Source organism: Xiphias gladius, chromosome 21, assembly GCF_016859285.1.
Source record: "Xiphias gladius isolate SHS-SW01 ecotype Sanya breed wild chromosome 21, ASM1685928v1, whole genome shotgun sequence".
NCBI classification, from domain to species: Eukaryota; Metazoa; Chordata; class Actinopteri; order Istiophoriformes; family Xiphiidae; genus Xiphias; species Xiphias gladius.
Genome location: NC_053420.1, coordinates 594,294 through 605,982, shown reverse-complemented (window position 1 = coordinate 605,982; position 11,689 = coordinate 594,294). Strand labels below are relative to the sequence as shown.

At 44.2% G+C, this 11,689-nt stretch overlaps 1 protein-coding gene across 3 annotated transcripts in view; it reads right to left on the bottom strand.

Annotated features, from left to right (window-relative positions):
• Positions 1–1,259: 1,259 nt before the first annotated feature.
• The window catches only part of LOC120807266 (E3 ubiquitin-protein ligase RNF123), a 144,728-nt gene continuing 134,298 nt past the window's right edge, over positions 1,260–11,689 (bottom strand). For all 3 annotated transcript variants that reach the window (XM_040159050.1, XM_040159049.1, XM_040159052.1), the window contains exons 39-40: positions 10,634–10,719; positions 1,260–5,643 (exon numbers count right to left, since the gene is read on the bottom strand). In XM_040159050.1, coding sequence (XP_040014984.1) covers positions 5,544–5,643; positions 10,634–10,719 — 186 coding nt within the window. In that variant the 3' untranslated portion in view covers positions 1,260–5,543. The remainder of the gene's footprint in view (positions 5,644–10,633; positions 10,720–11,689) is intronic.

Genomic DNA, 11,689 nt, shown 5'->3' with positions numbered 1-11,689 from the left:
GTGTCAGGTTGCTGGACAGCCCAACAGGTCTCTCACACACACACACACACACAAACGAGGCAGTCATATGCTTCATATTTGTCACTGTCAGCTGCTTTTCTACCTGCTGCTGTGGACATTCAAAACGATCTGATCTATTTCAAGGTCGGCTATTGTCGTTATATAGCACAATGAAATGCAGCATGTAGGCAGCAGCTCAGGAGGTAGAGCGGGTCGTCGGCTTGCTGGTTCAGCCCCCGCCTCCTCTGGTCCACGTGTAGAAGTGTCCTCGGTCAAGACGCTGATCCCCAGACCCCATGGAGGCTCATTGTTATCAGCGTGTGTGTGTGTGAATAAGAGGCATGTTTCTATCCAGAACCTCCTCGCTGTGAGACGACAGTGCGAACCACTGCGCCACAGCAGCACAAACCACAGCCTCCACAATGATCACGAAGTCGAATCAACACCTCGGAACCAGTTCCAACACAAACCGGACCTCAGAACTTTCATGAAGGGGGATTTACTGCAGGACTGTTGGATCAGACTGACTTAGATTTAGCTAGGTGTCCCTAAGAAACCGACAACTTGTATATGCAAATATGTAAATACACGTTATGTGCGTGTGTGTGTACTGTACATAATTATACATACGTGTGTGTCCTCTCTCGTTACATTTCTCACCTCATATTTAATCCCCTCCTCATCACAGAGCCTGTGGTTATCTGTAGTAAACCGTGCGTACGCTGGTCTGAGGTCTGCGTGAGGGGACGCATTCTTCTTCTTCTCCCAGTGTAAGTGGGACATGTTGTGTGGACGTGTTGTGTGGCTTCGGTGCGTACAGTTTGTACAGCTGCTCCCTGGTGCTGGGGTGGCGAAGGGGGCAGTGCGCACTGCGTTGGAAGGTCGTTTTAGCGGCACTCCTCGGTCACCATGTAGCATGCTGGTGTTTAGCCTCTAGCAGGTTAGCTTAGCTCTAGTTTTGAACTTTTCTGAAAAAGGAAAACTGTCCCGCTAGAGTTTCGGTGCTCACCTTCGTTTGGTGTTCGCAGCAGTTTTCTTCGGCTTCTTCGCGGGTCTCAGCTGCCGCTTCGCCTCCGTCTGTTATCGTCTGCGTGATATATTTTTGTCAGAAAATTTTTTCTAACAAGCAAGCAACAAGTCCTGTAAGAACTTACATAGCTTGGCGAAAACCTCGCAGTGTCCCTCTTCTCTCTCTCTCTGTCAGTCAAAGAATGTTTATGGGCATGAACAGGAACATCGAGTCGCAGTTAAAATATAGTATTCAACAGAGCGTAACAAGAAAAACAGTAAACGAAATAGATCAAAGTCTGAAAGAGAAAACCTCAAAGCAGACCTGTTGGCTTAGGATAAATAATTTAATGCAGTTACACTATCAATATATGTGCACTCTCACTCACAAAGGAGAAATGGAAAGCAGTAAGTATGTCCATCCCCACCACCCTCTGCCCCCCCCATCCCCAAAACAAGGTCAATGGTAAATGGAAACAAGTAAAACAGTCGCTGTAATATTGCTCAGTGCAGCCTTGAAACCCCTTCGGCGGCGCCACTGAAGCTCTCTGTAAACCTGCTTCATAGACACTCTGTTCACTCAGATTCGTGCTTTAACCACTGTACGAGTACCGCCATCAGTTCACAGGGTGAGAAAAACAAGCACACAAACATCAGTGAAACTGAAAACAGACCATCGTCCATCAACATTTAGTCAAACAGCCCTTTAGATTCAGACCTTCCAACAAAACCATCATTAACTCTTCTCTGTTGCTTTTGAGTATTTGCTGTATCATTCATTTGTCAGTGTAATGTCAGATGAAACTCACTCTGCTGCGCCTCAGAGAGCCAAAGATTATTCGTACTATTACTTTTCTGGACACAACAGCTTGTACAGAACCGTGAAAGAAATTGCGGTTCGTTTCCAAAAGATAATAATTAAAACAGCCTGTGAAATGTTCCCAAAAAATGAAATTGATATATACTTCAAAGCTGCATATGGCTGTGTTAAAAAAGGAGATATTCGACGTTTCAAATACATTCACTCTAATTATACCCAGAAATAAAATGAAAAAGGAAAATAAAGTCCCATTTGAGTTCTCAGGATAATCAGGCCATAATTAAATGTTAGAGGGAGAAGCTGAAGCTGAAAAAATAAACTGGATAATGAAGTGACAATCATTTCAATAAGTCATTTTCTTGTTCAAATATTCTTATATACAGTAGGTTCTCATTTTCATTTTAAATTACACTTTTCTATTTTCCATTGAAGGATTTTAAATTTGACTTCCCGTTTGAAACTGCCGTTTCACGGTGGCAATTTATTATTTCAATGTCTGATTTCCCTTTTCACTTTCCTTTGCATTTTCTACATTTGATGGGTCTTCGACCTGCTTACGGTTGTCAAACCAACATAACAACAGCAATTTGAAACCTTCAAACTGGACAGCTACAGGAAAAGAAATGAATCCAAGTCATGATGTGAAAATCTGCCGCACAAATATTGGAAACCGACCCTTCACAGGGGTTAAATGATTTCAGGGTTAAACCTGTAAATGTTGAAATAAAGCTGAAATAAAGAAACACATTCCTAGAGATCACAATCAATTCAACGACAAAACAAGGGCCAGGTTTCACCAAGATCCTATATTAATTACACTTGATTTCTTTTAGCGTGAATTATCCCTTTAGTTGGTGGAAAATCACCTAATTCCACACCAATCCCGTATCTGACTGAAGTCATTCATGACAATGTAATGGAACAATACACGGTTAACTAGACAAAAGGCAGCTTCGCCCACGTTGCTACCCGTTGAAATAACCAGTTTTAGTTTGAGGTCTGGATAAGTGAAGCTGAGCCACATTTACACAACAGTACACGTTATTTTGTTGTAACAAACTCCAGCACCAGAGGTTGGAATGAGGTTTATCTGGACACGGTGGTTAGAGGAACAGTAGAGTCCCTGTCCTTTGAAACGCTCAGGTCAAAGATTCATTTACTTAAAGGAATAGTTCGACATTTTGGAGAATCCTCTTCTTCTCCTTCTTCTTCTCTGTTTCCCAAAAACATCAAACTATTCCTCTAAGGGGAAACCGAGTCCATCACATGTAAATCACACTTTTTTTTCTAGAAATCTAATCGACAGATGGAGTGACCTTTCTGTGAGTGGAGGGGTGTGTGACGCCGTGTGTATGCATGTGTGTGAATTCCTGTGCGTTAAGACTGCATTTGTCCTTTAGAAGAACACCCAAGTATTAAAAGTATTTAAAGTCTGTTTTCTAAGGTACAGTTACCATGGCTGTAGACCTACTCCCTGCACCAGTAATGGTAGAAATAGTGTGTATTTGTTTACAGTACGTTGGTGCCAAAGTATATGCATACCTGTAGGTAGGGTCATGGATGGATTATGAGAAGAAGGCCCCCGGACCCCTCCTACAAAGGAGCGAGACGCTCAGACTCAAAGAGACAACACGGCGTCTACGTTTGTAGTTGTTTGCATGTTTTGTGGTCTTTTTGAGTCTTTATGGTCGTTTTGTGTCTCTTGTGGTCGTCGTGTCCACAGAGAGTGGCGAGCAGTCGCTTCAAACCGAAGCTCCGGCCCAGAGGCCCTTTGACGTCAGAAAGAAAACCACAAAGAGACACAAAATAACTGTCCCCACTGACCCCGTCCTGTAATCCATCCATAGGTAGGGTGAGGTATGAGTTTTCCATTGTTCCCTGCCTGTCTTAGTGTTTCTCCACAGAGATAAAGGTGCACGCCTACCATCCTGTTCCTCTGTGAGGACTTGTGTGTGTGTGTGTGTGTGTGCGGCGTACCTGCACTGACAGGTAGAGTTGAATTGTTGTGCTAATATGACAGCTAGTTCTCATGCTCAAGGACGCTGCTGTCCTCCCATCGCGTTCTCTCTTTTTATTGGGGAGTTATGTGGCCGTGTGTGTGCGTGTGTGTGTGTGTGTGTGTGTGTGTGTGTGTGTGTGTGTGTGTGTGTGTGCGTGTGTGTGTGTGTGTCTGCTGTTGTACAGAGAACACGGAGTCCCCAGTGCCCTGTCATCTCTCTTCATCATGATGTTTGTGGGTTATACCTGTGTGTGTGTGTCCTGCACTTTCAGTGCCTAACAACACTGCAGGATAACCTCTATTAATAGCCGAAGTGTGTGTGTGTGTGTGTGTTTGCCCTGATGGGACTGTATCAGTGCTACAGCACATGTTGCAAACTCAGACTGGAATCTAAAACTATAAAGTAAACTTAGTGCACGGGGGGGAAAGTGTAAATTTCAGATGTACAACATTGTCAGCTCACAGCAAAAAGGTCCTAGATTCAAACCCAACCTGGCAAACTGAGGTCTACAGTACGTTCTATGTGGAGTTTAATGTTTGCTCCGTGTCTACATGGGTGACATGCGGGATAACATACTGTATCTACAGATTTATAAAAAGCGACTAAAGGGAAAATGTTTCCAGTGTGTGGTTCCAGCAGGTCCATTACTTCTAACTAAAGCCCCTTTCAGACATACGTACACGTCTTTTTGTAAATGCGATGACAGTCAATTAAAGATGCTATACGTAAATGTTGGCTATGGCTACGCAGCCAACGTCAGCGTTAGCAGCTGTTTACTCACCAGTCTGGAAGAAACGTTGCGAGTTCAGCACCAAGCTTCTTTCCTTTACTCTCCCAGAGCTGCCTCCCGCGGTGGAAACCAGCGCCAGTGTTGACTCGTTTTGCTTCCATTTCTACCACTTCTTTCCTCCTACTGAAGTTAGCATCAGTCTGTCCTCAGTCCACCAAGAGAGGATGAAGCAGTAGCTCTGCTCAGAGGACGTATTCTAACCTCTTGTCTCGGAGACACGACGCACATGTGTGTGGCTTTTAGTTGTGATCGACAGTTTTATATACGTTTTCGGAATATTTACGTAAAAGCCTCCAATGTCCGAATGAAAAAGGGCCTTCACGGTAGCAGACAGACGAGGCAGGAAGAATGCCATGTCTGAAAAGGGCTTGTGTTCATTCATTGTTTCAGCTCGGGACCCTCCCTCTTATACTTTCCAAACTCAGTAATGTGTCACCTGACTGCAGCCCACACTTACATTTGCTACACGCTATACGTGACTATAGTGTAACACACATTCACAGCCGCACATACTCGTTGATTCATGCTTAGGAACCAGGATGTGAGCAGTTCTGTCCACTTTCTGTCAACTCAAATTACACCAGTTCAATCTCGGCCAATGTATCATTCAGTTCGTCCTTTCTTAAGTTAGAAAGAGGAAGTTCTGTGGATTACAGTGACTTGTTGAGAGTGAATCTGTACATTTCCAAAAATGGCTGCACATACTTGTACATACATACAGTACAGTACAGACCTCTGTGAGAAATCTTTGGGTTCACTGATATGTGGTCTGAAGTTTGAGTATGAAGGGCTTCACATCTTTACAGCTTACGTATATGTCACGTGTGTGTGTGTGTGTGTGTGTGTGTGTGTGTGTGTGTGTGTGTGTGTGTGTGTGTGTGTGTGTGTGTGTGTGCGCGTGTGTGTGTCAGGTCAGGTGTGCGTGTTAGGAGTTGGCGGGCTTGCTGTAGTCTTCGACCCCGGTGATTGTGGCTTTGCAGAAGAAACAGTCCTTGTTGTTCATCAGATGCTGGTTGATACAGGCTCTGTGCAGAGAGAACAGAGAAGGAAACGTCTGATTAATAATGTACGAGTGTACAAAGCTAATTCTGCTAATTCTGTAGAGTTTCTTGTATCCACCTTATTCCTAGCGCCATGACACCTTCCCTACCCAGGACTCTGAGTAAATGAATGATTTGGGGACACAGCCTGCTGGTTAGCTTAGCTTAGCGCACAGACTGGAAAGGGGGAAGCAGCTAGCCTCCACCTACCAGCTCCCCTTAGTTCGCTGATTTAACATGTCAGATGTGGTTTTTTTAATCTGTAAAACAGCAATTTGTCGTTTTTACTCTTCAGTTTTTGTAAGGATTAATTAGTGTCTTTAGAAGTGTACATTGGTGGATTGTTTTCCATGTGCACATTTTGTTGATGAGTACAAACAAAAACAATCTCGTCAGGTGAGCGCCATTCAATCCGATGGCGAGGGAGACCGCTGCACGTGGGGTCTCCCACCTACGGAAGAACTTTACACAATTCCTGGGAGATGCTCGGGGACATGGAATCTGAGTGGTGCATGTTCTGAGACTATTGCGGATGCGGTTGTTAGGGTTTGTGGTCGGAAGCTCGTAGGTGCCTGTCGTGGCGTAACCCAAGAACCCGCTAGTGGACATCGGTGGTGAGGGAAGCGGTCAAGCTGAAGGCCTTTTCAAGCCTCGCTGGCCAGGGGCCTTCTAAAGTAGCAGACAGGTACCGGCAGTCCAAAAGGGCTGCGGCTGCGCGGTCCTGGATACAAAAACCCGGGAGAGGGAGGAGTTCGGGGAGGTGGGATGGCGCCAGGAGAGGATGAGGTTCGCCCTGAGATGCTGAAGGCTCTGGACATTTTTGGGCTGTCTTGGCTGTCACACCTCTTCCATGTCACAAGGAGATCGGGGACAGTGCCTGTCTGTCTGCCATTCCACGACTCTACCCATACATGACCCCCAATAACTGCATTGGTTTATGCACATTTTACCACCTACAGTGCTACGGTAAAGGTTCTAAGAGCTCTAAATGCAATTAAGAGAACATTTTATTACTTCCAAACACCAATTAAAAGCTGTCTTAAAATATTAGATAGTGGGCTATTTGGTAGTGAGGTGTGGGGTCCACTCAGTCACCATGGCTGTTCCTGTTGGATAAACACCCAACAAACTCTACATGCAGAATTCTGCAGACACATTTTATATGTATAAAAGAAAAAAAAAAAAAAAAATGCCTGTGATAGCAGAATTAGGCAGATACCCACTGATAATTAACATTCAAAAGAGAGCACATTTTTTAAGCACCTTAAATTCAGCTCCACATCTGTGTCAACTGGCATGTGGTCAGTTGAATGAGACGCATAGAGAGGTGTTGTCTGCGGAGGGAAAGCCCGACCTGCCACTTGCGGGGAAACACTGGCGACTCTCTTCTACAGAAAGTAGCTGAGGTTTGTCCAGAAGGTCTCTGGATTTGTCTCTAGGTGCTTTCGTGAAGAAAAGTCGGTAAATCTAGCAACAAAGGCGCTACGTTGGCAACACTGCCTGTAAACACCCCTGACGACGTAATAGAAACCGTTTGCGTCAATTCCTTTTGAAAGAGCAACGGCCAATGGGGAAAGTCCAACACTTAACCGAGTGACCAATGGTGTAACTTCATCACTCAGACACTCGCTCAGTCAATCCGTCAGTGACATTTGCGTTTTATGGGGCTGGCCCCGCTGTTGCAGTGCAGCCAAAAGAAATGAAGGAGGAAAAGAAAGTCAGACGTGGATACAGAGGGATTAAAAGTACAGGAAAGAGGGGAGAGATTCGTGGGTAGAACGGAGCCTGAGTTTGGTCTTGCAAGTGTTTGAATCAGCCCAGCTGAGCATGGTTCCTCTCCCGTGACAGCGCTCTCAATCAGCACCAGAATAATCCATACCACCGCTGAATTGCGGTGCCAGCTAAGCTAAATCAAGCGGAGCTCCAGCACAACATGAAATATGTATTGAGATATGAATTGGACCACGGTCTGTTGCCCACAGAGATGCAATCAGCAGTTACCAAACAGCTGACTCACACCATAACACACATCACACACCTATATGTCTGTGTCCATAAAGTATTTATATTTCATAGTTTATATTTTATTATGTGCAAATATAATCTGAGATGTTATATGCATGTTTTTTATGTAAACGTGTGTGTTGATGTGTTGTTTGCGCCTTTCCCTGTTTCAAGGACTGAATTTAATGAACAAACAGAAAACTGGAGGACCCCAGAAGTCGTCCATGTGTGTGTGTGAGCCAGCTGTTTGGATGGATGAGGCCTTCAGGTGAACGAAACGCTGTCAATTCCTCGTCTAAAGCAGCAGCATCCGGTCAGTCAGTCTGCGTTGTGTATGTCTCATTAAAACCGCTGCAGAGAACAGACTCAGATTTTATAATAAAGTTGCTTTTTTAAATTTTCTTACTTTCTAAGCGTTTTTTTTTTCTGTACCATTTGCTTTAGCACAAGTACTAATGATGTTTACAGTGTAGGGAAGTCAATAATTAGTCAATTAAGAGTTCATTACTGTTATTGATTGAATCGATCGAGTGAGCTCAATGAGCCGGAACTGTATGCGGCCTGAAAGGAAAACCTGCAGTCGATCCTCTGGGTGAAAAAACATAATTCCAGCTCATTTTTTACTTCATTTATTTACATCTATATTCTTTTTAATATTGTCCTAAAAAAATGCTGGAATTGAAACATCAGTCAAAAGCAGGATGGTGAAGATACCTGATAGTCTCTGATGCATAATGGCGTATTTGCATCTTCACCAACAGGAGACTACAAGTAATTTGTAGTAGGGTGAGAGTCTTGACCATACAGAGTCTTACACAGCCTTCCTATTTTTGTCGTCCTACCATTGTAATGGAAAGTACAATAAGCAATTTTACTATAATTTGTTATTTGCTTGATTAAGGTCGATTGTGTACCGTATGATTTTTTTTACTTTTACATTTTTTCACGACATAAGAAAAGTAGATTATAATGGAAGTGCTGATCTGTCCAGTATATTCAGTCTCATCTAATTTATGTCGCGAGCGGAGCTGGACGTTGTGCAGTGTTATTTGCTATATTTAATATTTTAAACTCATCTGCTCATTTGCTGAATAGTGATCAAAAGGACTCGTAGCATAGCAATTTTAAGCGAATGCATTATTTAGTCATTATAATCTAACTTCATCTTTTAACATTATTTATGGACTGTTGATTTTTAACACGATCTCTGCTGGATTAAGAAAATTCTGCATCTGTAGCACAGTGTTGAAAGGTGAAATCGGACCCTGCGGGCTCAGCGGGATGCTCACAAGCACTTTGTCCATCTCACGGTTTGAACATCTGAGAAGCATACTGAGCAAGGACAATGACCTTCAACAGCACAACCGTTTGTGAACCCCCCCGTGACAGGAAGCCACTCTGCAGGAGTGTCCTTGGACAAAGCACTGGTCCCCCCCCCCGACACAAATGAGGCATTTCTAACGCTGCCCCTGACCTTTGACCTGCCCGTGGAGGAGCTGAGGGAAAAGAGGGATTCCCTAGTGGGATGAATAATTCATTGGCTGGTTTAAAACAACAAGAGGAACAACACCAACAGCACTAATAATAATAATAGAGAATAATTGAACTCTAAAGAAAACCTGAGTGGAAACTGAATAAACGGACACGGGAGCGTGTCGATGTGTTTGTGGCTCAATAAACACACACATCTCAGCGTCTCAGAGTCAGAGATCAGTCGAAAAACTCTCAGCGTCATCAATTTTCGTCACCTGCTTAGTCGTCATGAGGAATATCTCAACTACCAGTACAATCTGATGTCCCATCCTGATTTATCATTTATATATATTTCTAATTATTAGAGATGTGTTTGCGGTGTTACGGTCAATTTCCCAACACTGGGTGACACAGACTTTCGTGTACAACGCTACACATCACATGCAAAACACTGAAACACTATTATGGACTATAAACTGTGGCTGGAGTGGATCATTTGGCGCAGCTGAGTCAAATTACCTGCCATCCTAAATCTACCTTTCTTTTTTATGACCTGCACCTGACTTGCTGGTCTTTACTTACGCCACCGCGTGTGGTCTGTAAGCGACTCTAATTGATTTGGGCATCATATTTTTGCATATGTAACTTTTGTAACTGCTTATCCTCATTATTTGCCTACACACATATAAATCTTGCTATTTGTTCTTTTTGATTTCTCCCTTTCTCGCGCTCCAAACCACCCCCGCTGCAGTAATGTGATTACTTTTTTCGGTAATGAGCCGCGTAAGGATTACAATTTGAAATGAAGTCATTCCATTAATTACATTACAGTCAGTAATCCCAGTGACGCATTTTGGAGTGGTCATATTTGCCCTCGCCAGGAGTTTGATGGAGGGTTGATCGAGTGACTGGTCCCCAACATGTTCGCTTGGTGCAGGGTTGGGGGCTGTGGGGAGGAAAATGACGCGTCTTATTTACGTCTGTTAACTAGTTTTTCATCGATAACTCTCGGTCCCACTCTGAGGTAGCAGTGCTTTTAGTCCTAGCCTGACTCTCAGAGCCATTTTTAAGGGTGGGGGAGATACTTGGCCCCGAGAGGTGGTCCACATAAACACTCTTCTTCGTCCAGATGAGCGTAGAGGGGCAGATGTTGCCTTCGGACGGAGAATAAACTCACTATAACCAAGTTCTTTGCTAATGATTTCCTTCACTGAAAACGTCCTCAACACTAGTGACGATTCGGTCCCTGCATTAAAAATCATATACTTTGATCATATTTGAAAATAATACTTTGGCACAGCCAGACGTTGTGCTACTAGAAGATGAAAGATTTGGAGCAGCAACAGAAACCAGAAGCTGGACTGACTTCAGCAACATTTTCCTCGTGTTCTCCAGGATTTCTGTTGCTGAACGAGGAAGCGGGAGAACTAGTGTGGAAGGACTAGTGTGTGTGTGTGTGTGTGTGTGTGTGTGTGTGTGTGTGTGTGTGTGGACTCACTTGCAGGACTTGTGGGAGCAGGGCTTGAAGATGGCAGAGATGGAGTGAGCGTAGCAGATGGGGCAGAGGTCTTCTTCACTCGTTGGCTGCGAGACAGAAAAGAAGACAGGTGATTTTAAACTCTGCAGTTTGTCACGATCCATCTGTGTCGCCTCTGAGGTCTTTATCCTTCTCTTTGTGAAGCAGTTGCAAGGTTCTTTTCCTCTTTGTCTCCGAGAGTCTGACGCTCAGATTGCCACCACTCTCATGTCCGTACAGCAAACGTGAAGCTAAGGCCAGCAGCTGGTTAGCTTAGCTTAGCGTAAAGACTGGGAACAGGGGGAAACAGCTAGCCTGGCGTTCACCGACCGGTTAATTTGAAGGGTCACCGATTTACATCGTATATCTTGTTTGTTTAGTTACTAAAAACATTCTGAGTTTTAAGGAGATTAAGTGCCAGAGCATTTTTTATCTGCTCCCAACGACGGCTCTGTGTGGTACGCACACAAAACCTCGGTGTAGTAAATACCACAGACCAATAAACACGTGTTTCACATCTTGTTGTGGCTGAATCCAAATAGAAAATGTTGTGTGTGTGTTACCACTGGACAGTTGCTAAAGTTGATCACAGCATCTCCAGCAGCGGCTGCCGTTTGAGTGTGAGCTGACAGAGACTCTGCATCATATCTAATGCCTAATAAACCACCTGCGCGCCCTCGCTGTCCACGTAGCGATTCTGTGCGTCATTTACAGTACGTGGTCAAAATGTTTCCCGTTATAAAAGTAATGGACCCAGATCTCTACCAGTTCACTGTCTCAGTGATTTCCTGGTGCAGACTAAATAAATGAAGCGCAACCGCTAACGACCAACTCCAATTATACGTAACACAACAGAGGTAACACATCAGGCTGTTTACATGGTGTGACCCCGACACACACACGGGGCTAACCGTACGGGAACGCGTGGAGGACACTGTCCTGCTGACAGTTTGTGAAGGACAGAAAACCACATGTCGTTTTTACCTTACTGTGCAGACGGGAGAGCGGTATCAGTCTGAACATCTGACTCTCAGGGAG